This window comes from Balaenoptera ricei, chromosome 1 (assembly GCF_028023285.1).
Source record: "Balaenoptera ricei isolate mBalRic1 chromosome 1, mBalRic1.hap2, whole genome shotgun sequence".
NCBI lineage: Eukaryota > Metazoa > Chordata > Mammalia > Artiodactyla > Balaenopteridae > Balaenoptera > Balaenoptera ricei.
In genome coordinates, this window is record NC_082639.1 from 58,228,904 (window position 1) to 58,256,575 (window position 27,672).

Genomic DNA, 27,672 nt, shown 5'->3' on the forward strand with positions numbered 1-27,672 from the left:
ACAAAGGGCCTGCCCATAGTATGTGCTGGGACATGTGCTCCCTCCCTGTCCTTCTTTCTCTTCTCCCCTCTCTGGCTGTTTGTCTTCTGCTCTCCAGATGGGACTTAGTTTCTGGAAATTTCCATCTGGTTAAATGGAACTTGCTGCTCCAAAAGGAACCCCAAGATAGCCTCACCCTAATACACTCTGAATGTCACTGTTACACAAGTAAGGTTGGTGCAATTGAAGCCTGTTTTCAGGGATTGCTTCTGCTGATTCCACCCCTGGCTGTAAACCAGAACAAGTCTGACAGTGGGAGAAATAAAACTACTTTACCCATTCATACACACACACACACACACGCACACACACACACACACACACACACACACACTCTTAGACACAGGAGTTGATTATTCAGTTTCTTTTCAAGTATGTTCGATTGACTTTCTCAAATTAAATTAGGTAATATTTGACCATCATCTTATGGATTGGTGGTTATTTCTTCTATGAGTTCAGCCTGTGTTTCAGCATCAAGTATATAGTATTGCCTGGTTTGTTCATTTGCTTATTCATCATTTAACAAAGAGTAATTGGGAGTCTGTTACATTCTAAGCACTGTGCTAGGTATGAGGAGTATTAAGATGAATGAGATAGGCTTCCTTACAAATAGATTATTGTCCAGTGATCATAATACCAAATAATTATACTCCAGCATAAGTTCAGGAACAGAGATGAACACAAAGTTCATCATTTGTATTTTGTATTTTTACAGGATCAAAAAAATGTTTCCCTTATGATTTATGTTTATTTTTCTGTTGAGAATTCTTTCTGCATTCCAATAAAAAAGAACTAACCACACGTACTTTCTCTGAGTTGTTTTACTAATACACGTTTTAAGAATAAGTTAAGAATCTAATTTTCTCGTCATTTTTTAAAATTTGTCTTCAAGGTAGTCTTGTTTTTTCTGACTTCTGTAGTCAAAGATATATACATGTTCATTGTGTAACAACAGAAAAAGGAAGATACTGGGACACAAAGAAAATTGAAATTATCCTATAATCCTACTCCCCCAGAATTATTTAATGAATAACCAATTGACTTCTAAAGTCTTCATGTTGTATAGATATATATGTATATATGAAACTGGTTTTTTCTCCTTCAAAACAGAGCCTACTGGAACATTAGATGTCTGGTACATGAGACAGAACATTGACTACAATAGACAACAGATTTCTCTTTTCTGGAAGGTAAGTTTGCAGTGTCCACTTAAAATTCAGGAGAATTATAGATTTGGGTTTTTTGTTTTGTTTTTGTTGAGATATAATTGACATATGAAGAGAATTACATATTTGAATGATAAGTTTCAAGGCCAGAAAAAGACCTTCTGTTTCCATAGTGGCTTTGGTATGAGCCTTCAGAGTCTGTGTTGGAGCTCATTTTCTTAGCCAGATCCTCATGATACTTGATTCTGTGTCATTTATTTTTCCCAAACAAGGGTGAGAACTCTGACTTCCTGCCTCCACACAATCACATATTTCCCTCACCCACTTCCAGTCGGATCAAGGTTCCCTCCCATCCCCGAGCATGTCCACCCTTTGACCCCACTCACTACACCTTCTCTTCTAATTCATACAATATGCCCAACAGTGACCATGCAACCTCACTTATTCATCTGGGGGAAAATTAAAGCTGTGGATGTTTAAGAATATGGTTTCTTGCAAATCAAAACTACAATGAGGTATCACCTCACACCAGTCAGAATGGCCATCATCAAAAAATCTACAAACAATAAATGTTGGAGAGGGTGTGGGGAAAAGGGAACCCTCTTGCACTGTTGGTGGGAATGTAAATTAATACAGCCACTATGGAGAACAGTATGGAGGTTCCTTAAAAAACTAATAATAGAATTACCATATGACCCAGCAATCCCACTACTGGGCATATGCCCTGAGAAAACCATAATTCAAAAAGAGTCATGTACCACAGTGTTCATTGCAGCTCTATTTACAATAGCCAGGACATGGAAGCAACCTAAGTGTCCATCGACAGATGAATGGATAAAGAAGATATGGTACATATATACAATGGAATATTACTCAGCCATAAAAAGAAACAAAATTGAGTTATTTGTAGTGAGGTGGATGGACCTAGAGTCTGTCATACAGAGTGAAGTTAAGTCAGAAAGAGAAAAACAAATACCGTATGCTAACACATATTTATGGAATCTAAAAAAAAAAGGTTCTGAAGAACCTAGGGGCAGGACAGGAATAAAGACGCAGACATAGAGAATGGACTTGAGGACACGAGGAGGGGGAAGGGTAAGCTGGGACGAAGTGAGAGAGTGGCATGGACATATACACACTACCAAATGTAAAATAGATAGCTAGTGGGAAGCAGCCACATAGCACAGGGAGATCAGCTCGGTGCTTTGTGACCACCTAGAGGGGTGGGATAGCGAGGATGGGAGGGAGACGCAAGAGGGAGGATATATGGGGATATATGTATATGTATAGCTGATTCACTTTGTTATGAAGCAGAAACTAACACACCATTGTAAAGCAATTATACTCCAATAACAATGTTAAAAAAAAATCAAATGGAAAAGAATATGTTTTCTATGGTCATTGAAAAGGGAAAGGATGGAAAAAAAGCTGCTCTACCTCAGGAATACTAATAATAGTAGAAAATAATAGGAATAGGAAAAGAAAGCAGCCCTTACGAATAGTAGTAAAACAGTAGTAAACCGAACAACCTTCCAGAAAACAATGAGGCCTAATGTTATTACAAAATGTAAAAGTTTTACAGAGTACTGAAAGCTGGCATTATCATTTCACTTAATCCTTACAAAAACTCTAAGAGGTACATACTAGTATCCCCACTAACACATGAAAAAACTGAGAGTCCAAGAAAGGAGGTTCTTCTCAAAGTCACCCACCTACTAAGTGCAGAGCTGGGACTGAAATCCATCCAGAGCTCTTTCTGCTACAGCATGACTCATCTTTGTCCAAAAAAATACTATTTGAATTGAGCTACTGATTGGCATGTTCATAAGAAGAGGTTTTATTTCCCAAAACCTACATCCCTTTTATGACAGTTCTTCTAGTTAAGGGTAAATGAAGAGTTTTGGAATTATGAAGCTGATGAGCATGAAACAAGAAGTCAGAGTAATAAAGTCCTCTGATGGGGTTAGCTTGATAGATTTCGATAATTGCAATCTTCTTCGGTTTTAAGAAATGAGCTCTTTCTCCCTCTTTCCCTTTCTCTCTCTCACACACACACACAATGTCTGGCATAAGAGGAGTCTACTATAAATAGCTTGGTGAGTCATAATCAAGTTCTTCTCTTTGAAACTAAAACTGCAGCTTAAAATTTATCTTAAAGTAAAGCATTGTTAATAGCAAGATTATTCCTAAAGCAAGGCATTTAGAGCAGCCATAATTTGTAAATAGTATAGAAGAACCCAGCTCAATTCCTGGCTATTGGTTTTCGTTTTCAGAAGTAAGCGACTGGTTAAAACCAATATTCTTCCTCCCATAAAGATCCCTCCTCCCAAAATGTACTTTACAGTTATCTGAAAAGATGCTCTATTCTGGTCCCATTTCACTCCTCTCTACTCTAGGGTTTCTCTCGGTAGAATGAGGGTAATGATCCTGGTACCTGCAGAGCTGACAAGGCCATCGTAGGGCCCAGTAAATGAGAAGACACAAACCCAGAAAAATCACGGGGGCCACCAAGGAAAAATTAAATGGTACTGCATCATGATTTTTATCCTAACAGTGTAAGCAACATGCCTGGTGCTATATCTGTGTATACTGTCACAAAGAGAATTTAGAACAGGCATGAGCAGGGTACCCTGAAGCCAGCGTCAGAGCAAAGTCAGAATAACTATTTGTTAGCCAACAGGTAATGTTTAGCAAGCTTGCATATGCAAATTCCTCTCTGCGGCTCATCTTGATCCTGTCCCTATTCCTCACAAAGCTTGGATCCTAAAATGAAGTCTTGAAATTCAAAGAGGCTTTAAAGCTCTTCTAGTCTACCCTTTCTCTCATAAACATTGCTCCCAGCCCAGTCAGGACAGACAGATGTCTGGGACCTTCTGGGACAGGGAGAATCGCTTTGGAGGAAGCCCATGCCTTGATGGCATCTCTTATTGATAAGTTAGAAAATCTTTCCTTTTGTAGAGCCAGAAATGTGGGCCCAAGAAGGATGCTTTGGACTGGAATCGATTTGAAAAAGAAACCAAAAATGTAAATACTAGAAGCTTCTATAACCTTGTGCCAGATGGTAGTCGTGACAGGGCACCTTCAAAACCTTCAGTGATTGTCCAGCCTGAGAAAGGAAAGTTGGACCCAGTCTTCAGTTTTATAGGGTCATTACAGGATTTAGTCCTTCTCTGTCGAATCCTGGGCTTCTTCAATTGCCTCTGTACCCACCTGGGAGAGGCAATTAAACCCCGACTGGAGTTGCTGAGATGAGCAGTCCCGCTCTGGACCCCAGAACCACGAATCCCAGACCTCTAGAGCCAAAGGGCATTTAAGCAGCATGCAGTTCCTACACTCGTTTTACAAACATGGAAACTGAGGTCTAGGGAGGGGAAGTGATTTCCCATGAGAGGATTCCATGATGTGGTGCTTGTGCTGGAAGCCTTTCCTGGGCGGAAATACTGCCCTCTGGAAGCACCCCTCTCCCACTCATCCGCCTGGGGATTCCTCTTGCCCCCCTTAGGCAGGCTTGGGAGCCTCAGGCACGGGGCTGTACTAAGACACAAGGAACTCATCTAAACCCCAGGCTAGAAAGAAACACTGTAGCCAGATCAAGTGCTTTGTGGTGGGGCCTCAGTCAGAGGCTTTCCCACACTGGGGAAAGGAAGCAAAGACATGCGTGTGGTGGGTGATTTTTCTTTTTTCACTTTGATCAATACTGGGAAACCAGATAAGGGGGACACCCCGCCACTGCAAAGGGGAATTTGGGGCTTTGGCACCAAAGGAAGCCCCAAGTAAAACCCCATCAGCCGGTGAACACAGAGAGAACACGTTTCTCTTGCAGATAGGGAAAAGTGAGATGACCTTTCGTTTTTGTAGGATGTTTACACTAGGGGAGAACAGCTTGGTGCTGAATGGGTACAGCCCCGGTGCGTGTGGAGGGAGTTGAAGATGTGTGAAGGTGCGTGTCTGGAGTGGTGTGTGTGCATGTGTGTTGTATACGTGAGTGAGTGCACATGTGTGTGAATGCGTGTGAGTTTTGTATGCGTGGGAGGGAGGTGAGTGTGTGGGTGTGTATATGTGAGTACGTGTGTGAGTGCGCGGGCATGTATGTTGTGCATGTATGTGAGTGTCTTAGTATAATAAAATACCATAGACTGGGGGCTTATAAATAACAGATCAATTTCTCACAGTTCTGGAGGCTGGAAGTCTGAGATCCAGCTGCCAGCATGGTTGGGTGAGGTCCCTCTTCTGTGTCGCAGACTTCCGTTGTACCCTCACGTGGTGGAAGGGGCTAGACGGCATTCTGGGGTCTCTTAGGGAGTGCTGATCCCACCCATGGGGGCTCCACCTTCACGGCCTAATCAACTCGCAGAGGCCCCACCTCCTGACACCATCACATTAGGTGTTAAATTCCAACATGCGAATCACCCTCCATAGTGAGTGAGTGTGAAGGTGTGAGTGTGTGGGATACATGTGGGTATGAGTGTGGGTGTATATGTGTGGGTGTGTGAGTGTGAATGTGTATGAATGTATCTATATGTGTGTGTATTTATGAAGGTGGGTGTGGGAATATGTTGAGGGTAAAGGAGACCTTTGATGTTCTGGTTCCCACATAGTTACTCATGTTCCCACACCTTGGTTTCTCCAAAAAACTCCATTTCCTCAAAAATATCCTGTACTATTTTTTGCCATAGTTGCTTTTTAAAAATTTTTTATTTTTAAATTTTTGGCCACACCACGTAGCTTGCAGGATCTTAGTTCCCCAACCAGGGATCGAACCCGCGCCCCTGGCAGTGCAAGTGCAGGGTCCTAACCACTGGACTGCCAGGGAGGTCCCCATGGTTGCTTTTAAGAGAAAAAATACTTTCTATGTTGAAGCCAAAAAGTAGAACCTAATCTATGAATCAAGGAAAAACACCTGGGTGTTGTTAAAACAGTAAATGCAGTAACAGGTAGAAACTGTTGCTGTGTTACCAACAGCCCCAGTGTTGGGTTAGAGCCCTTTAAGGGGGGGGGGGGGGTGTGTCACCGATTCTTTCCCTCAGATTCCCTCTATCATTTCCTTCTGCAAAAACTTTCATACCATTTCCTTTGCTTTGACAAAGCATTTCAATCCGTGATTCCAGCACACTTTTCCTTCAGTTAATACAGCTTCTATCCTTTAAGAAGGAAGTCACCTCGAATATATATGGGGATGACATATGAAAAGATATGACGGTGGGTTAAAGCCACATTAACCTTTCCAATTTCCTCTGTAAATTTCTTCAGCGTCCTCTCACTGTCTCGATCATAGCAAGTCACAAACTTTCTGGTGGTTTGGGCCATGGGTCTGGAAGAGAAATACCTGTGTGCAGATGGAGCTGAATTCACTCCTTCATTCACTCATTCATTTATTCATTCAAGCAAACAAATACATTAAAACCCCTCTTTAGGCCTAGAGCCCGTGCTGCATGTGGGGATATGGAAGTGAACAAGCCAGGTCCAGGCTCCATGTTCTTGAGTTCACAGTCCAGCAGGAGGACAGAAATAGCAAGGGGATGGTGAGGGCCCTCAGGTGTTAAGGAGGGGTTCAAGGTTCGGCTGGGGGGGATGATGGTTAGGCAGGGGAAGGGGTGAGGAGTCAGAGAGGACCTTTCAGAATGTAGTACTGCAGATTTCAGCATCTTCCACTCTCTATGCAGCTGACTAACTTTGTGAACCACAGAACAAAGTGGAGCTCAGGCAATGAGTGAGTCACTGCAGTTAAGAGATGGAACATCAGGAGGACAGAGGGGATAGGAGAGTCTGCACATCGAAAGATAGGCCTGGCAGTCAGAATCCCACGGGAGTTTCTGCTTTTTAGTTTCTTAATTGGTTGGAAGGATTTCCAGGTGTGGGTAAAGTGAGTCCACAGTCGAGTTGCTGAGGGTTAAATAGGGTGAAGTTTTTGTTTGCTTGTTTGTTTAAACTGAATTTTAAGGATAAAATCTTTTGGAATATTTAAAATCTTAGAAAATATCATGTATAAACTTCCCCTTAAATTGTTAGTATTGATTCTGTCCAGGTGTTATTAAAGTTTTCTGACCCTAAAAAAAAAAAAGAAGTTAATACTGGAGCTCCCCAGAAGAACAAGTTAGTCAGGACAAGGGTGGGAGAACATTTGACAGGAGACCCCCTGGGGACACGACTTTGGCTTAAAGGATCACATTAGTGAAGTGCTATCCCATAGAAATATAAAGCAGACCACAGATGCAAGCCACATGCATAATTTAAAACTTTCTTGTAGCCATATTTTAGAAAATAAAAAGAAACAGGTGGACAATTCTAATAATATATTTTACTTACAGATATATCTGGAATGTTATCGTTTCAACATGTAATTGATTTAAAAAATATTAATGAGCTATTTTACATTCTTTTTTTCCTACTATGTCTTTGACAACTGATGTGTCTACTAAGTGCCAGTATGGCACAGTGGCCAGGGGCTCACCCTCCAGATAGCAGCCCGTCTCGGGTCAGGATAGCCCCATTTTGAAGGCTGCGTAGCTCCCTCCTGTAGTGGACGACAGCGAGTCTCCTGAGCCTTAACAAGCAAGACAGAAGAGAGATAGGGAGACGTCTGGTTCCAAAGGTGGGGAAAAGACTGGGTGTTTTATATTCACTTGTTCAATGAAGTAATTCATTTGGATAAACAGCTACCCTCAAACCATAGCAGTCAAGAAGAAAGAGAAAAGAGCCAGCCCCATACACCAGTTTACAGCACAGCCTCAGCCTGTTGAGACCAGGAGCGGCTTATTCAGTACATTCACTTGGTCTCTTTCTCCCTGTCTTTGTCTTTGGTGAAAGAAGAATATTCCAACCTGTATCACATTGCACTGAAGGGGTGAAATATGAAAGGGATTCAGTAAAAATAGAAAGTATTATTTGTAACCTGGTTTATATTGATGGAGGACAAAGGTCTATTGTAAATCCCCAGGGAAGATTGCCTGCCAGGAGCCTGAGGCCCTTATATAATTATAGGAGGTATCCAACCTCAGAATCAATGTTTAAATACAAAAGCAGCAGATGGGAAGATTAGTTTTGCTGCAGTATTCAACTCTCTCTCCTTCCCTTTCCCAACCCTGTCTCATCACAGGCTGGCACAGCATTTCTGGAGATATTTTCAGACAGAACAGGTTGCTTTCCCTTGCTTACTAGTCACACATACTGTACCAGATGCAATGCAGGGAATTTGGGTTGGGTAGCAGAATGTGGTCAGTGACAAAGGTAAGAATAATTAGCAGAGAATTAACAGAAGATAATAGCTTAGCTCATTGAATCCTCCAATAAGCCTATGCTGCATATAGAATTATCCTCATTTTACAGATGAGGAAATTGAGGCTCAGAGAGGTGAAATAACTTGCCCAAGGTCATGTGGCTGATAGGTGGTGGAGCAGAAAAGCAAAAGATCTTCCCGAATAACAAGAACCAAGTCAGCAGTGTTCCAAAACTAAAAAAAACCAAAAAAGTCTTCACAGATAAAGCTGTGACTAATAAGTGTTCAAACTGCCCAGCTTTCCAAGGGATCTTGATTACAGACTCTCTTCTCTGATACAGGCTAAGCTCTAACAGTTTTTTAAAAGTTATTATTTGCATCAGGGGAAGTAAAATATTGCTTTATTATAAGTACAGTAGTTTTTTTGAAGTCCTAAGAGGAAATGATTTATCAATTCACAGAAACACCTTTCCTATAATATACTTCAAAACACAAATGGGGCACGCATTCACAAATGCATCAGACTTTTGTCCTTTCTTGGATTACATTCACCAAGTTATTTTTGATGCTGAAAGCCTTTTCAGACAGCAGAATTCTTATAATGGTTTATGAGGGAGCTGTTCACTCTTTGCTTCTCAGACAAAACGAAGTCAGAAAGGCTACATTCACTAAGTTTAGATCATTTTCCACAGGACAGAGCAGAAAGAAGACTGACGGGAGAGAGGCAGTGGACAGCTTTTCCTTTTTAGTGTATTCTTACCAGTAGGAGAGGGTGACAACAGCAGGACCACTGGCTTGAAACCCACTCTCAGCACTGCCCAAGAAGGGACAAGAAGTACCCTGTCTTTGAGATGCTCCCAGGGACCCCAGACTCCGTCTGGGTATCGCCCTCCTCTCTCACATCCACCAGGGGGCGCACTAAAATCTCACATTACTTTTCTGTAGGGACTTTTTTTTTTAATTTATTTTTTTAAACATCTTTATTGGAGTATAATTGCTTTACAATGGTGTGTTAGTTTCTGCTTTATAACAAAGTGAATCAGTTATACATATGTCCCCATATCCCCTCCCTCTTGCGTCTCCCTCCCACCCTCCCCATCCCACCCCTCTAGGTGGTCACAAAGCACCAAGCTGATCTCCCTGTGCTATGCGGCTGCTTCCCACTAGCTATCTATTTTACATTTGGTAGTGTATATATGTCCATGCCACTCTCTCACTTCGTCCCAGCTTACCCTTCCCCCTCCCCGTGTCCTCAAGTCCGTTCTCTAAGTCTGCGTCTTTATTCCTGTCCTGCCCCTAGGTTCTTCAGAACCTTTTTTTTTTGTAAAGGTTTTTTTTTTTTAAATTATGTGTAACAGACAAAGTTATTTAAGTCAATAAATTTTTAAGGAATTTCACATGTTCTGATTCTTTCCACTGCCAATCACCTTAGTTCCTCCAAACTCATAGTCTTCAAGATAAAATAGCCCTTTCAAAAAGAAGTTATCATGTGAGTCAGCCCACAGTTCTTTTAGTTAGGCTTCTTTGATCTCCAGTGAAATATGGACACACTTCAAAATTCCCCACCTGTAACCTTTGGGATCCAATTTCCTCAAGCGATTTACTTTAGGACCATGTTCAGGAGATGGATCTACCTGCAGAACCTTTTTTTTTTTTTTAGATTTGTAGGGACTTCTTGAGTCAGCTTCTTAACCTCTCTAAGCTTTAGCACCCTCATCAGAATGGGGAGTTATAAGGAATAAATGTGACAATAGATGTAGAGCTCCTGACTCATGGTATGGCCCAATAAATGATAGATTCCCCCTTCTCACCAACCCAAATAAACAAACACTAGAGTAAAAATAAATTTATCTGAGAAGACCCAGCTGGCTCCTCAGGCCAAGGTTTTTTTCGGTTCAGAGCTTCTCTCCTTCTGACTCAGGGCTCGTTGGCTCTGGGAAAAAAGAATTCTGGATCTCCACCCTCCCCAAATTGCTGACCTCATGCCCACTGTTGATGTTCCAGTTGCTTTGCAGCTCTGGGCCAGAAGGGTGAATGGGGATCCAACTATGCAACATGGCGCTCATACTCACCAGTTCATTGTCTCAGGCTTGCCGATAGAGGGAGCAGTGAGTCAGAGTGGAGGGGTCACGAATCCAGAAGTCAGGAGCCCTGGATTCCACTCTCAGCCCCTCTGTCTGTCCCTTGAGTGGCCTTAAGCAAGTCATCTCTTGTCCCCAGAGCTTAGTTTCCCCATTGATAAAATGAAACACTGAATTAATTGTTAATCTGTAGAATCCCTTCCTGTTCTGGGATGATATTCCATTCCATCAGGGCCAGGTGTCATCGAGGGGTGATGGATTATATACATGATTTGCAAACTTGATGTTACTGGTTTTTTTAACCAACCTAATCAAACTCTTTTTAGTTGCTTCAGGAGACTGAGTGCCCCTCCAGCTAAATACCTGTTTTCCCACTGGCTCATTGAACTCATTGAATCTTTTATTCTATGGACCCTGCTGGACAAGTTAGACCCATTTTCCAGTTTGGTTAAGGAGACCAGTTATCTGAGAGATGTTAACCTTTATCGCCAAACTGGAGCTTGACATTTTATACAAGCATAACTCAAGAGATACCATATTTATTTGTCTAACTCCTTGGCCCCATCCTCACCTTCTCACTGATATTTGCAACTCAAAAATAATCCAAGGTGGATCCAAGCCCTTCCCTGCCCTCTGGGAACATTTACTCATCTTTCCAACCCACAGGTCTGTTTACTAGATCACTGAGATCAGCTGGATTTCCACAGCGGTCTCTAGGTGGGTTCATTGGATCCAAGAGGACTTGATGTTTCCTCCCTTCTGTCAGCACTCTACACTGCATTGCATGAGATTGCTGAGGTGTCTGTGAAGGACAATGAGCTGGTGGTAATACAGGCTGTTTCCCTATTGTCCCTTGGGTCCCTGGCAAGAATGGGGAGCTTTGTGAGCCCAGTTAACTCTTGGGGAGTGCCTTTGGGTGGGGTGCCTGGGAAGGGGGTGACAGTCCTCCCTCTGGAGCTGCACAAGGGACAGGGAGGGAAGAATGGAGTGAGAGAGAGCTGAGGGAATGGTCTTCCCTAGCCAGCTTTTGCTTTAATTTATCTTGTTTTTTCTCCTATGACAAAGGGCATGTTTATTAATAACAGTTCAGAACATCACAATGTCAAAAGCACTCACTTGTTTTAATCCACACAATGGGCCTATGAGATCAGCTGTGATGGACATTTGCAGTGCTAACTTTCTTGGTTCTTGCCAGGACACAGGATGTCTTCTAGGGAACGGCTGAACATGCACCCAAAAATGCCCCCAACAGCATGGCACTCACCCAGTGTGTTGACCATGGTTTATGATCCAGTCTTGGGCCTTGTGGATACAGAAGGGTACATAGGACATGATCTGCATTATTCAAGCTCCTAGAGCCTGAAATATAAAAAGCTGGATGTTCATGCATTAATTTATAGTGAGAATTGCAGCTGTTGGGCCAACCAGAAGGCTTGAGTCAGCAGATAGGAACATCCTCTCCCAGCATGCTAATTATTTCAGAAGCCAAATTATAATCAGAAGGCCAATTTTTTCACTTTAAGTGAAAGATACAAATTTTAAGTGAACCAGATGTTCATGTTAGCCCAGCCTCTCCTGACACATAAAGGACGATAAATGACATAGGAAACCAAATTATTAAAAGATTGCTTAGGGAGCAGGGAACCAGAGAAAGGGGCATTTGCCAATCCTAAGGTGTGTCTTTCAGTGGCTTGAGGCCACCCCACACCCCATGGAAGTAAGAGCCTTGTCAAGAAAACTGTGATGCTTAAGTCTGGTGAGCAATGCCTTTCTCTCCCTGCACTAGGCATCGACAGACACTGCCAGCACAGGCCTTGGCAACTCCCCATTTCCAATGCTTCTGTTTCCCATGGTCCTTGTCCAAACAGGGTTACAGTACAAATAATTAGTTTTCTGCTTACTTTCTGGGATTGTTCCCAAGCCATCTCAACTGGAATTCTTGCAGTTCCAAAACTTGTTAGTCACACATTTATAAACAGTGTCTTAGTTTCCTAGCACAGATGGCTAATCCAATTCACTAAGTATGGATTTTACTAGTTTAGCTCTTGAAAAGCTTGTTTTTGATTTCAGGAGCAGCATTGCACTTTCTTTATAAAAATACATACGTGTGTGTGTTTCACAAATTTGGAAATGGAGACTCAGAGGGTCTGAATGTCTTGCCCAGGGTCACACAGCTGGTGATTGGTAGAGCTGGAACTCAAACCCAGATCTTCTGAGTTCAGATCCCTCACTTGTTCCATTGAATGTAATTGAGTTTTCTCCCATTAGGAAGTGTCACTTTGAAGCAAGAAAGGAAAATCAATATGTTTTTAAGAATTAGCTTTAAAAAATGTTAACTGATTTTTTTTTCTAAGTGGGGGGGCTGGGTGGAGACATGAAAGTGTGCAGTGGAGGAGATGAGAAGATGTAAATAAAAAGGTCACTCCAATGTAGCCGCCTGCTGCTGGCAGTCATGAGGTCCTAGCATAGAGCATCCAGTGACCTTGTCTAAGAGTACATAGTAAGTAGATGTGTTTTGTTGCAGAATCTGAGTCTATCAGAGGCAAAAGGAAAAATCCTCCACTATCGAGTGACCTTGCAGGAGGTAGCAGGGGGGAAAGCCACACTACAGAACATCACAGAACACACCTCCTGGACCTGGGTCATTCCCAGAACTGGGAACTGGGCTGTGTCTGTGTCTGCAGCTAACTCGAAAGGCAGTTCCCTGCCCACTCATATTAACATAACGGACCTGTGTGGGGCAGGTAAGTACCAAATTTTCTTTAATATTGCTTGAAGGAAATTGTTTTACTAATCTCTTATCTCCCTCAGGTCCAGCTCAGGGCCTGGTATGAGTAGCACAGGAGTTTAGAATTTGGAGTCAACAGCCTTCAGAGGCTATCTGAAATTTCCATTTAGCCAGTGAGTGTCCTTGGACAAGTGAATTAACACCTCTGAGCTTCAATTTCCCCCTCTCTAAACTAGGGATTTTATTACCTGAATTGCAGGTCATTGTGAGATTAAATACAGAGACTAATACATAGCAGGTGCTTAATAAATATTAGTTAAGGAAATATTCGTTACATTAAACTGAACACTAATATCTGGCTAATTTTTCTAGAAGCAAGAATAATATGTGTTGTCAAGTTCTAGAAAAAGCATACCTATAGTCAAAATATGTTTTAAAACCAATAGTATTAAAATGAAATTCTGGCTGTTATGGAACTATAGTACAAATTTGCTATAATACAGCTCTTTATTACACAAATTTGGATATGTATCCAATTATCTACACTGAAAACCTCCCAACTAGCTATACACATTTTATAGTTGCATCCCCTGAAAACTAACTTAGGATATAAGCCCGTAATTCATCAAAAAAAATAGATATTAAAGCTATTTCTCAAGATCTGTATAATAAAAGTATTTCAAGTCAAGATCATTGGCCTAACTTTTTCAAAAAATGCCTGATAGAATAAAACTCTGTAATTAGATCCTTCCTTAAAATTCAGTGTAACAGTTTATCCACATGTGAGTCTAGCAATTATCATTTTGAAGAAGCTTCTACCAAAAATGATTATCTTATAGACACTGTCGAATCTTGGTTATATGTCATTTCAGTCATACATCTGTAAATGTAGAGGTAATATAGTAGATAAAAATACAAATAAATATTGATATAACCTTGGGTTGGCATATGAGTTAGGAATCGCTCTTAGGAGTAAGAGTTGCTCTTACCAAAGGCCTGACTACAGTGACTTATTTATTCTCTTGTATAAAAGAAATTTGGAGGTGGACAGCCCAGGGCTAGTGTGACAGCTTCATAACATTGTGAGGACTCCAGGCTCCTTCCTTCTGTACCCGCTGCCAAGTTGACTTCCATCTGCAAGATGGAAGTGGTCCAGGATGGCTGCTGGAGCTCTAGCTGTTTCCTTCTAGGCAACAGAAAAGAAGAAGGGAGAAGCCTCAACTCTCACTCTTGAGGAGTTTTGCCCCAGGTCACACAACTCTTGCAGTCATTGACCCTAACTGGTCACCTGATCACACCCAACTGCAAAGGAGGCTCAGAAATACATTGTTCCCTTGCTAAAGAAGATGAGGAGAGGGTATTTGGTAGGTAACTGGTAATCTCTGCCTCATGTGAGGAAGGCATCTAAGGCAGAAACCTGAAGGAAAAGATGGATTAACTATGGGGAAAAAAAGCTTAAACTTTATGCATAGTAAAGTAAAAAATTTTAAAACACCATAAATAAGGCTTTAAAATGCAAAGAGCAATTTAAGAAAAGTGTATGCTACATTTTTGGCAAAAAGAGGATTGATTATCTATATATATGTTTTCAAATAATAAGAGATCATGGGATATGAACAGGCAACTCAAAACATAAATATAAAATAAAAATAATAATAAAGATATGAAAATGTTTAGCCTAGTTAGCAATCAATGAGATGCAAATTTTGAAAAAACATGAGAAATCAAACAAGACCGAGAAAGAGTAAGTAGAATTAGCATAACCTATATTGGTGAGAGTGTGGGGAAAAGATAACCTTGTATACTGCTGGCAGGTGTGTAAATTGGTACAACTTTCTGAAGATAAAGTTGGCAATTTGTAACACTAACAAACTTTAAATATGAACATATCTTTTGATCAAGAAATTTTGCCATTAGAAATGTGTCCTCGGGACTTCCCTGGTGGCGCAGTGGTTAAGAATCCACGCGCCAATGCAGGGGACATGGGTTCGAGCCCTGGTCCAACAAGATCCCACATGCTGCGGAGCAACTAAGCCCGTGCACCACAACTACTGCGCCTGTGTGCCACAACTACTGAACCCCACGTGCCTAGAGCCTGTGCTCCATAACAAGAGAAGCCACCGCAATGAGAAGACCGTGCACCTCAATGAAGAGTAGCCCCCGCTCAATGCAACTAGAGAAAGCCCGTGCACAGCAATGAAAACCCAATGCAACAACAACAACAACAACAAAAGAAATGTATCCTAGCAAATAATAAGGCATGAGCTTAAAAAAATGTCAGCACAAAAATGTTTGTTGAAATGTTTTTGAAATAATGAAACACCTCAAACAGCCTAAATATTTAATAATAGACGATGGATTGGTTAAATATATCATGACCCTCACCCATCTTAATCCCACTCCAGCATTAAAGTGATATTGTAGCTATGTTTTTATTGGCGTGGAAAGATGCACATAATAAGTGAAAAAGTAGGCTTTCAAAAGTATACATGGTGTGATGTCATTTAAAATATATATTTACACAAATACACATTTTAGCATAGTAAAAAAAAACTAGGAGAATGTACATGGAAATATTAACAGAAACCATATCTACAATATGGTATTACAGGTGATTTTTATATTTAAAATTTTTTTCTTCAATGAATAAGTACTATGTATATAATTTTTAAAGGGGATTCTGTTGGGGGGAAATTGAGATCTTACCACTGTTTAGTATCCTGCTCTTGTTAAGATGTAGTATGTCAAAATACGTTACTTCTTTAAACCTCACCGCAGATGGGTCTTGAGGATATAAGCCTCTTGAATTTTCTGGGCCCATTCCAGCTTCTTTATTTAGATTTGGAAACAGCTTCTCAAAATGACACATTCATTATTTTAGAGTTGGCCTCTACATTATTGATTCAACAAAAATTTATTGAGATTACTATATAAGGTAACTGGAATTCAGCAAGAGGTAAAAAATACAGTCATGGTCCTACAGTTATATTTTGATATTTTGTCCAGTGGGAGGGGTAGACATATAAACAAGTAAACTGCAGTACAGGATAAGTGTAATATTAGAGGTGTGCACAGGGCACTCTAGGAACAGAGAAAAGCTGAAGCATGGGCTTGGAGACGAGGCTACGTGTGAACAGAAATGGAGAGACAAGATGGTGTTAGCCAGGCGAAGTAGTGCAGGTGTGCGGGCGTGAGGATTTGCTTTAAAGTGAGATCTGAACAGGCATATAAGTTGAAAAGGAGAAGTGGGGTGGGAAAGCGTTGAAGGTAAAGGGGAAAGGGGATCATTAATGGAATGAAGTTCCTGGGGAGCTGAAAGATGATGGGATCCAATAGCAAAAAAGATGTAAGAGACACACTTCTTCCTCTCAGAATGGAAGGTGTTAAGTAAGGGTGAGGCTCAATAAGGAGGAACGTGGAGGGGTGGTAAAGTAGAATATTGAAACAGTTCTCTAGAACCGAGCTGTGGCTAAGAGGGTCCTAGTCCCAGAAATCTCAAGAGCCTATTGTCTCTCCTAAGGCCACACCTACACCATCCAATAAGAGTAGTTGTGCACCCCAGCGAGACCTGGAGGACAGATTTGCAAACCACATGGTCCCATCCTGGAGCCCTCTTGTCTTGTGCAAATTCTGCATGGTCTGTAGGAATAGTGTACCATGATTTTTGTCTTCCTCTCTTTCAATATATGTTCACACTACTCACATAAATAGCTTTCCTTCTAGGAAGAGAAAAATAATGCCCCAAGAGGCAGAATTATGTTGATTTTGAGAAAGTAGGGACAACTTTGTTGTAAAAGGTATATGTCACAGCATTGCATATCAAGAAGCACTAGAATGATTTTGTTGGTTTATGATGAAAATTGAATGTGTGCTAAACCCACCAGTCAACAAGTAAAACATATTTAATATTTCAGACCAGTCCCTGAGCTCAAGAATTCTTGAAACTATGGCAAGAAACAGAAAGCAGTACAGCCATAAATAGAGGCCCACACAGATGTCAGAGACTGAGGCCCCAGGAGGTGACGTAACTTGGCCAAGATCATATACACAATTAGTGGCAGAGCTGGACTGAAAAACCAAGCCACCTGTCTCTTAGTTGGGCACTTTTTCCAAATACCTTATGACTTCATAACTCTATTTAGAAGTTCTCAGTGAAAATGGAGATGAGAAGTCGAATGATAGAGGCTAAAGGAATAATTTTGGAAGGTGTCAGAGAGGTGAGTTGTTAGCAGAGTTCTAAAGGAGAGAGCATGCCCTGGCTAACATGATGGGGAGGAAATTCAGGCTGGTTCCTGGCAAGTGTGGTGACTCAGAGGCTGGGCAATGCCAGGTTGATTTACTTAGCTAATTGCAAAGAGAGCAGTGGTTAGAAAGGCTCTTTGGCTATTTTAGCCCATCATCTGGCAAAGGGTCTTGCAAACCCTAGTTGCTCAATACATATTACTGAATGAATACATTTTATTCTCCAAAACAAAACAAAACAAAAGCAAACTTGTGACATAGCCAGAAAATAAGATACCAAGGTAAATGAAGATAAAGAACCAGGGCTGGGGAATTCCAGTTCCTGGCAAGGTAGCCAACACACAGGTTCCAGGCTCTCACCACCAAACCCGCCCTGAAGATGCCACAGGAGAGACAGGACAGGATGGCTGAACGCCTGTGGATGGGCAATAGTGATGAAGGGGGAGGGCTGAGGTGGCACTTGCTGGTTGCACTCCTTTTTCTTCCCCTTGTTGCCCCGAGATGTCCATTGCTTGGACATTTTTACTATGGGCAGGAAAGTCTGGAGGGCAGGGCAGAGTAACTGCAAGGAAGCCCTGGAACCTGACAAAGAGTGCCTGAGATTTTCTTCTGCCACCCACCCCATGGCCTGGCAATTATAGAAGAGAATAATAGCCCCACTCCCCCGTGAAGAGCAGTGCCATCCACAGAGACATGGGTAGGTTCTGGAGCTGCCAGGTACAGCTACAGGGAACAGGAGACAGGCAGAGCTTAGGGTGAATCACTACAGGCTCCCTGGCTTTCCTCTCTGAAAAGCTCCTCCACCCCACCTAAACTTACCTGGGGGAGCATGAGCTCTGGCTAAACTTTCACTCCTCCCCCCACAGAAAAATAAAGGCCAAGGCTGCTGATCAATCCAAGAAAATAAAACATGATCCCAAAGGAGAAAATTAGTAGAAATCTGAGGGGCACAAATTCTGAGAAAGAAAGGCAGCAAATGGGACTACCTGTATCATAGGAAGTATAACCAGCACAAGAGAAAGAGCAAGAGTTTAGAATAAGCATAATAAGTATCCTTAGAAAGATAAGAGAGGATGCTAGGAACATAAATCAGAAATAGGTGGTTGTGGAAAAGGCCCAAATAAAGAGATTCAGCATGGAAAGTTCAGTTGTTGACATAATGAACTCACCCAATGGGTTGGATTGCAGAAAGGACTCATCTGAAGATTGAAAGAGTATGTGGAAGATTGGATGAGAAACTCTTTGAAAAGTCATCAAAAGGGGAAAAGAATCTGAAAAATGAGAAGACTTAAAACACTGAAAGAATAAAAAGAGAAGTAATGACAACCATCTAAAAGGAGTCCCAATAAGAGAAACAAAGTAAATGAAAGGGAAAAAGTATTCTAAAATATTTATCAAGAATCTTATAGAATGTACTATTCTGATGCAGGATGTCAATAGTGGGGGAAGCGATGTGTGTATGGAGGCAGGGGTGTATGGAGGCAGGGGTGTGTGGAAAATCTCTGTGCCTCCCACTCAATTTTGCCGTGAACTTAAAACAGCTTTAAAAAATAAAGTCTATTAAAAAAGAAAGAAATAAGAAAAGAAAGGAATATGAGTGCAGAATGATCAAGCAGGTGTTGCTCCCAAAAATACAAAGATGGATCAGTATCAGAAAAATGCATCAATGTAATTCATTACTTTAATACCGAAAGAGAAAAAAAAGGATATGTTCTTAACAGATGTAGAAAAGTATTCAGTAAAACAAAGTTTTTAGTAAATAAATAGTATTTTATAAAAATCTATTTGAAAGCTATGAATAAAAGAAAACTTTTTAGCTTTGCTAAGACTTTCTACCAAAAATATGCAGCAAGCATCATCGTAATAAAGATATGTAGGAACATTCTCTTTAAAATTACAAGATAAAAGCAAAAAAAAAAAAAAAAAGGAATAAGATGCAATTCAAAGATTGAAAAGAGAAGATATTTTAAGTGTACAGCTAATACGATTATTATGAAATTTTAACAAAGGCAATAGACAAATTATTAGAACTAATTAGAGAGTTCAGCAGGTCTGCCAGAATAAGAATAACACACACAAATTAATACTGGAAAAAGCAGTAGAAAATAAGATGCCACTTAAGTAGCAAACTAATAGTATAAAGTGTCTAGAAATTAACCTAAAAAAGAATGCATTAAAACTTTAAGGAGGAATTTTTGAAACTCCATTAAAAGATATAAAAGGAGACCTAAATAATTTCAAATAGACAGCATACTTATAAATGGGACAATTTAACATTGTCTAAATTGAGCTATAAATTTAATATAATTCCAATGAAAGTACCAGCTGAAATTTTTGAGGACTCTGATAAACTGATTCTAAAAGCTATACGGAAGAATAAAGTTTCTTGAATACCCAAGACCACTTTGAAAAAAGAAGAGCAAAATGAGGAGGGACTTTACCCACCAAATAGTCAGGTGTCACAGAGCCTCGTAATGTAACCAGTGTGTTCTGGTGAAGAAGCTGACCTAGACACAAACCCATGAATGTGTGGAACTTGGTGTGGGACAGGGATGAAACCCCATTTGGAAAAATTGACTCACTGTGTGGTAAAAATAATAAAGTTTATTCCCTTAAAAAAAAATACCATTTAGCTAGATTTGAATTAAAAACCTGAATGTGAAAGGTAAAACCAAAAGCCAATGGGCGGAAATGTAGTTTAGTATCTTTGTGACCCCAGAATGGAAGGATTTCATAAACAAGACTCAAAATACACAAACTGTGGATAAATTTACCCACATCAAAGTATGTATGTGCAACAAACACATCAGAGATTGAAAGGTTGGAGTGAGATATATTTAGTGTTGAAAACTAACAAGTGATTAACATCTAGAATATAAAAGCTATTTCTGCAAATCAGGAAGAAGACAGGAAACACAACAGAAAAAAATGAGTGAAGTATGAGAAGGGGAAAGTCAGACAGTGAGTAATATGGGAAGAAAAGCTCAGCCTCATAAGAAATCAGAAAATAAAAATAAAACCACAATTAAATACCACCTTACATGTACCAGATTGGCAAAATGAGAAAGTCAGAAAATACCAAGTGTTGGTGGGGAAATGAGAATTTCTTATGCTTTTCTTGTTGGAGTGTCAAATGATTGACTATTTTAGAGATCGACCTGGCTGTATTTAGTGAAATAGGTGAATTTAGTCTATAATCAAGAAATTCTGTGCATTTAGAGAGAGAGAGAGAGAGAGAGGCTTTTTTTTTCTTTAATTGGAGTATAAAATAAATGCAGAGGAAATAGGCAAACTACCTGAAAAAGAATTCAGAGTAATGATAGTAAAGATGATCCAAAATCTTGGAAATAGAATAGAGACAATACAAGAAACATTTAACAAGGACCTAGAAGAACTAAAGAGCAAACAAACAGTAATGAACAACACAATAACTAAAATTAAAAACACTCTAGAAGGAATCAATAGCAGAATAACTGAGGCAGAAGAACGGATAAGTGAGCTGGAAGATAGAATGGTGGAAATAACTGCCGCAGAGCAGAATAAAGAAAAGAGAATGAAAAGAATTGAAGACAGTCTCAGAGACCGCTGGGACAATACTAAGCACACCAATATTCGAATAATAGGCATCCCAGAAGACGAAGAAAAAAAGAAAGGTCTGAGAAAATATTTGAAGAGATTATAGTTGAAAACTTCCCCAACATGGGAAAGGAAATAGTCCATCAAGTCCAGGAAGCGCAGAGAGTCCCATACAGGATAAACCCAGGGAGAAACATGCCGAGACACATATTAATCAAACTAACAAAAATTAAACACAAAGAAAACATATTAAAAGCAGCAAGGGAAAAGCAACAAGTAACATACAAGGGAATCCCCATAAGGTTAACAGCTGATCTTTCAACAGAAGTTCTACAGGCCAGAAGGAAGTGGCAAAATATATTTAAAGTGATGAAAGGGAAAAACCTACAACCAAGATTACTCTACGCAGCAAGGATGTCATTCAGATTCGACAGAGAAATCAAAAGCTTTACAGACAAGCAAAAGTTAAGAGAATTCAGCACCACCAAACCAACTTTACAACAAATGCTAAAGGAACTTCTCTAGGCAGGAAACACAAGAGAAGGAAAAGACTTGCAAAAACAAACTCAAAACAAGCAAATGGTAATAGTAACATACATATCAATAGTTACCTTAAGTGTAAATAGATTAAATGCTGCAAACAAAAGACAGAGACTGGCTGAATGGATACAAAAACAAGACCCATATATGTGCTGTCTACAAAAGACCCACTTCAGACCTAGGGACACATACAGACTGAAAGTGAGGGGATGGAAAAAGATATTCCATGCAAATGAAAATCAAAAGAAAGCTGCAGTAGCAATACTTATATCAGACAAAATAGACTTTAAAATAAAGACTATTACAAGAGACAAGGAAGGACAATATATAATGATCAATGGATCAATCCAAAAGAAGATATAATAATTGTAAATATCTATGCATGCAACATAGGAGCACCTCAATACATAAGGCAAATGCTAACAGCCATAAAAGGGGAAATCGACAGTAACACAATCATAGTAGGGGACTTTAACACCCCACTTACACCAATGGACAGATCATCCAAACAGAAATAAATAAGGAAACACAAGCTTTAAATGACACATTATACCAGATGGACTTAATTGATATTTATAGGACATTCCACCCAAAAACAACAGAATACACTTTCTTCTCAAGTGCACACAGAACATTCTCCAGGATAGATCACATCTTGTGTCACAAATCAAGCCTTGGTAAATTTAAGAAAATTGAAATTGTATCAAGCATCTGTTCCGACCACAACGCTATGAGACTAGGTATCAATTACAGGAATAAAAACTTTAAAAATGCAAACTCATGGAAGCTAAACAATATGCTACTAAACAACCAAGAGATCACTGAAGAAATCAAAGAGGATATCAAAAAATACTGAGAAACAAGTGACAATGAAAACACGACAACACAAAACCTATGGAATGCAGCAAAAGTAGTACTAAGAGGGAAGTTTATAGCAATACAATCCTACCTCAAGAAACAAGAAAAATCTCAAACAACCTAACCTTATACCTAAAGCAATTAGAGAAAGAAGAAGAAGAACAACAAAAAAATCCCAAAGTTAGTAGAAGGAAAGAAATCATAAAGATCAGATCAGAAATAAACGAAAAACAAATGAAGGAAACAATAGCAAAGATCAAGAAAACTAAAAGCTGGTTCTTTGAGAAGATAAACAAAATTGATAAACCGTTAGCCAGACTCATCAAGAGAAAAAGGGAGAAGACTCAAATTGACAGAATTAGAAGTGAAAAAGGAGAAGTAACAACTGACACTGCAGAAATACAAAGGATCATGAGAGATTACTACAAACAAATATATGCCAATAAAATGGACAACCTGGAAGAAATGGACAAATTCTTAGACAAGCACAACCTTCTGAGACTGAACCAGGAAGAAATAGAAAATATGAACAGACCAATCACAAGCACTGAAATTGAAACTGTGATTTAAAATCTTCCAACAACAAAAGCCCAGGACCAGATGGCTTCACAGGTGAAGTCTATCAAACATTTAGAGAAGAGCTAACACCCATCCTTCTCAAACTCTTCCAAAATATAGCAGAGGAAGGAACACTCCCCAACTAATTCTACGAGGCCACCATCACCCTGATACCAAAACCAGACAAAGATGTCACAAAAAAAGAAAACTACAGGCCAATATCTCTGATGAACATAGATGCAAAAATCCTCAACAAAATACTAGCAAACAGAATCCAACAGCACATTAAAAGGATCATACACCATGATCAAGTGGGGTTTATCCCAGGAATGCAAGAATTCTTCAATATACACAAATCAATCAATGTGATACACCATATTAACAAATTGAAGGATAAAAACCATATAATAATCTCAATAGATGCAGAAAAAGCTTTCGACAAAATTCAACACCCATTTATGATAAAAACTCTCCAGAAAGTGGGCATAGAGGGAACTTACCTCAACATAATAAAGGCCATATATGACAAACCCACAGCCAACATCGTTCTCAATGGTGAAAAACTGAAACCACTTCCACTAAGATCAGGAACAAGACAAGGTTGCCCACTCTCACCACTATTATTCAACATAGTTTTGGAAGTCCTAGCCACAGCAATCAGAGAAGAAAAAGAAATAAAAGGAATCCAAATTGGAAAAGAAGAAGTAAAACTGTCACTGTTTGCAGATGACATGATACTATACATAGAGAACCCTAAAGATCCTACCAGAAAACTACTAGAGCTAATCAATGAATTTGGTAAAGTAGCAGGATACAAAGTTAATGCACAGAAATCTCTTGCATTCTTATACACTAATGATGAAAAATCTGAAAGAGAAATTAAGGAAACACTCCCATTGACAATTGCAACAAAAAGAATAAAATACCTAGGAATAAACCTACCTAAGGAGACAAAAGACCTGTATGCAGAAAACTATAAGACACTGATGAAAGAAATTAAAGATGATACAAACAGATGGAGAGATATACCATGTTCTTGGATTGGAAGAATCAACATTGTGAAAATGACTATACTACCCAAAGCAATCTACAGATTCAATGCAATCCCTATCAGACTACCAATGATATTTTTCACAGAACTAGAACAAAAAATTTCACAATTTGTATGGAAACACAAAAGACCCCGAATAGCCAGAGCAATCTTGAGAAAGAAAAATGGAGCTGGAGGAATCAGGCTCCCTGACTTCAGACTCTACTACAAAGCTACAGTAATCAAGACAGTATGGTACTGGCACAAAAACAGAAATATAGATCTTTGGAACAGGATAGAAAGCCCAGAGATAAACCCATGCACATATGGTCACTTTATCTTTGACAAAGGAGGCAAGAATATACAATGGAGAAAAGAGAGCCTCTTCAATAAGTGGAGCTGGGAAACCTGGACAGCTACATGTAAAAGAATGAAATTAGAACACTCCCTAACACCATACACAAAAATAAACTCCAAATGGATTAAAGACCTAAATGTAAGGCCAGACACTATAAAACTCTTAGAGGAAAACATAGGAAGAACACTCTTTGACATAAATCACAGCAAGATCTTTTTTGACCCACCTCCTAGTGTAATGGGAATAAAATAAAAAATAAACAAATGGGACCTAATGAAACTTAAAAGCTTTCGTACAGCAAAGGAAACCATAAACAAGACGAAAAGACAACCCTCAGAATAGGAGAAAATATCTGCAAACGAAGCAACTGACAAAGGATTAATCTCCAAAATATACAAGCAGCTCATGCAGCTCAATATCAAAACAACAAACAACCCAATCTAAAAATGGGCAGAAGACCTAAATAGACGTTTCTCCAAAGAAGACATACAGATGCCAACCAACACGTGAAAAGATGCTCAACATCACTAATCATTAGAGAAATGCAAATCAAAACCACAATGAGGTATCACCTGACACCAGTCAGAATGGCCATCATCAAAAAATCTACAAACAATAAATGCTGGAGAGGTTGTAGAGAAAAGGGAACCCTCCTGCACTGTTGGTGAGAATATAAATTGATACAGCCACTATGGAGAACAGTATGGAGGTTCCTTAAAAAACTAAAAATGGAACTATTATATGACCCAGCAATCCCACTACTGGGCATATAGCCTGAGAAAACCGTAATTCAAAAAGAGTCATGTACCACAATGTTCATTGCAGCACTATTTACAATAACAAGGACATGGAAGCAACCTAAGTGTCTATAAACAGATGAATGGATAAAGAACATGTGGCACATATATACAATGGAATATTACTCAGCCATAAAAAGAAACGAAATTGAGTTATTTGTAGTGAGGTGGATGGACCTAGAGTCTGTCATACAGAGTGAAGTCAGAAAAACAAATACTGTATGCTAACACACATATATGGAATGTAAAAAAGTAGTACTGATGAACCTAGTGGCAGGGCAGGAATAAAGACACAGACGTAGAGAATGGACTTGAGGACACATGGGGGGAAGGGGAAGGTGGGACAAAGTGAGAGAGTAGCACTGACATCTATACACTACCAAATGTAAAGTGGATGGCTAGTGGGAAGCTGCTGCATAGCACAGGGAGATCAGCTCAATGCTTTGTGCTGACCTAGAGGGGTGGGATAGGGAGGGTGTGAGGGAGGCTTAAGAGGGAGGGGATATGGGGATATATGTATACTTATAGCTGATTCACTTTGTTGTACAACAGAAACTAATGCAACATTGTAAAGCAATTATACTCCAATAAAGATATTAAAAAGAATTTTTTTAATAAATTGGAGTATTGTTGCTTTACAGTATTGTGTTAGTTTCTCCTGTACAGCAAAGTGAGTCAGTTGTACATATACATATATGCACTCTTTTTTAGATTTCCTTCCCATTTAGGTCACCACAGAGCACTGAGTAGAGTTCCCTGTGCTATACAGCAGATTCTCATTAGTTATCTATTTTATGTATAGTAGTGTATATATGTCAATCCCAATCTCCCAGTTCATCCCACCTTTCCCTTCCCTCCTTGATAACCATAAGTTTGTTTTCTAATCTGTGACTCAATTTCTGCCTTGCAGATAAATTCATCTGGACCATTTTTCTAGATTCCATATATAAATGATATATGATATTTGTCTTTCTCTTTCTGACTTAACTTCACTCTATATGACAATCTCTAGGTCCATCCACGTTGCTGCAAATGGCATTATTTCACTCCTTTTTATGGCTGAGTAATATTCCATTGTATTAATATATATGTACCACATCTTCTTTATCCATTCCTCTGTCAATGGACATTTGGGTTGCTTCCATGTCCTGGCTATTGTAAACAGTGCTGCAATGGATATCGGGGTGCATGCATCCTTTCAAATCATGGTTTTCTCTGGATATATGCCCAGGAGTGGGATTGCTGGGTCATATGGTAGCTCTATTTTTAGTTTTTTAACAAACCTCCATACTGTTCTCCATAGTGACTTTACCAATTTACATTCCCATCAACAGTATAGGAGGGTGAGAGAGACACTCTTGCACAGGCACACACGAGGACATGCAAGAGAATGTTCATTGCATCCTTGTTTGTGTTGGCAAAAAGTTGGAAGGAAGCTACTGCTTGTCACTTGGAGACTGGACAAAGACAGGGTTGAGGCAGCAGTCTGAAGGAATGAGCTGGATTTTCATATAGCAGCAGGATGGATGTATCCTGGAAACATAATGTTGAGTGAAATAAAAAGTTAGGAAATGCATTAGATATACTCCAAACATGTTTCATGAAAATGCAACACACCAGCACAAAGCAACACTAATTCTCAAGGACACATATATATGTAAATAAACATACGGGAGGTGGATTAGAAGGATGCATATTATATTCACTAGAGCAGGTACCTTTGGGGACACAGAAATGGGAAGTGAAATGGAAGATGAAGGGGAAAATAATTTCATAAATAACACTACATAGGGTCCTGGCACCGATGCCAGTTCTCCAAGATCTGAGAAGCTGGATGAACAAAATCTGTGAACCTGAAGTTCTTTACAAGAAATCGGTTCTTGCTACAACTTTGCTGGGTTGAGTTGTTGTTTTTTATGTCTTTATCCACTGTGATTTTATTTTTATCCTTCCCCCTCTTTCCCCATAAAGGGTTGCTGGCTCCTCAACAGGTCTCAGCAAACTCAGAAGGCGTGGACCACCTGGTGGTGACATGGACACCTCCGGGGAAAGCTGCCGCTGCTGTGCAGGAGTATGTGGTGGAATGGAGGGAACTCCATCCAGGGGCCAGCACGCAGCCCCCTCTAGGCTGGTTGCGGAGTCCCCCCTACAACCTGTCTGCTCTGATTTCAGGTACTAAATTATTCACCTTCCTTCTAGAGGGTTTCTAAGTTCACCTTTTTTGAGGAAATTGCAGGCGGGAACCCAGAGTCATGCCTTCAGTTACAGGCAGCTGCATGAGAAGAAGGATAGTGATGACCTAGAGCCCATCAGGATGCACCACTGCAGCCATAGAATATACTCACAGATTGACTAAAAACTCTAGAATTTATGGAAAACTCATGTGCCTGATACAGTGCCGTATAAGATGACTGAATAATGAACCCAACAAGCATGGCTGAGAGCTAAGTAGTAACCAGTCAGTGTGATGGACACCTTGAATT

General features: G+C 39.9%; 1 protein-coding gene across 3 annotated transcripts in view; it reads left to right on the top strand.

The window, feature by feature from the left end:
* The window catches only part of IL12RB2 (interleukin 12 receptor subunit beta 2), a 68,090-nt gene that overhangs the window by 20,678 nt on the left and 19,740 nt on the right, over positions 1 to 27,672 (top strand). For all 3 annotated transcript variants that reach the window (XM_059924307.1, XM_059924308.1, XM_059924310.1), the window contains exons 7-9: positions 1,150 to 1,229; positions 13,027 to 13,246; positions 27,161 to 27,361. In XM_059924307.1, the coding sequence (XP_059780290.1) occupies positions 1,150 to 1,229; positions 13,027 to 13,246; positions 27,161 to 27,361 (501 nt within the window). The remainder of the gene's footprint in view (positions 1 to 1,149; positions 1,230 to 13,026; positions 13,247 to 27,160; positions 27,362 to 27,672) is intronic.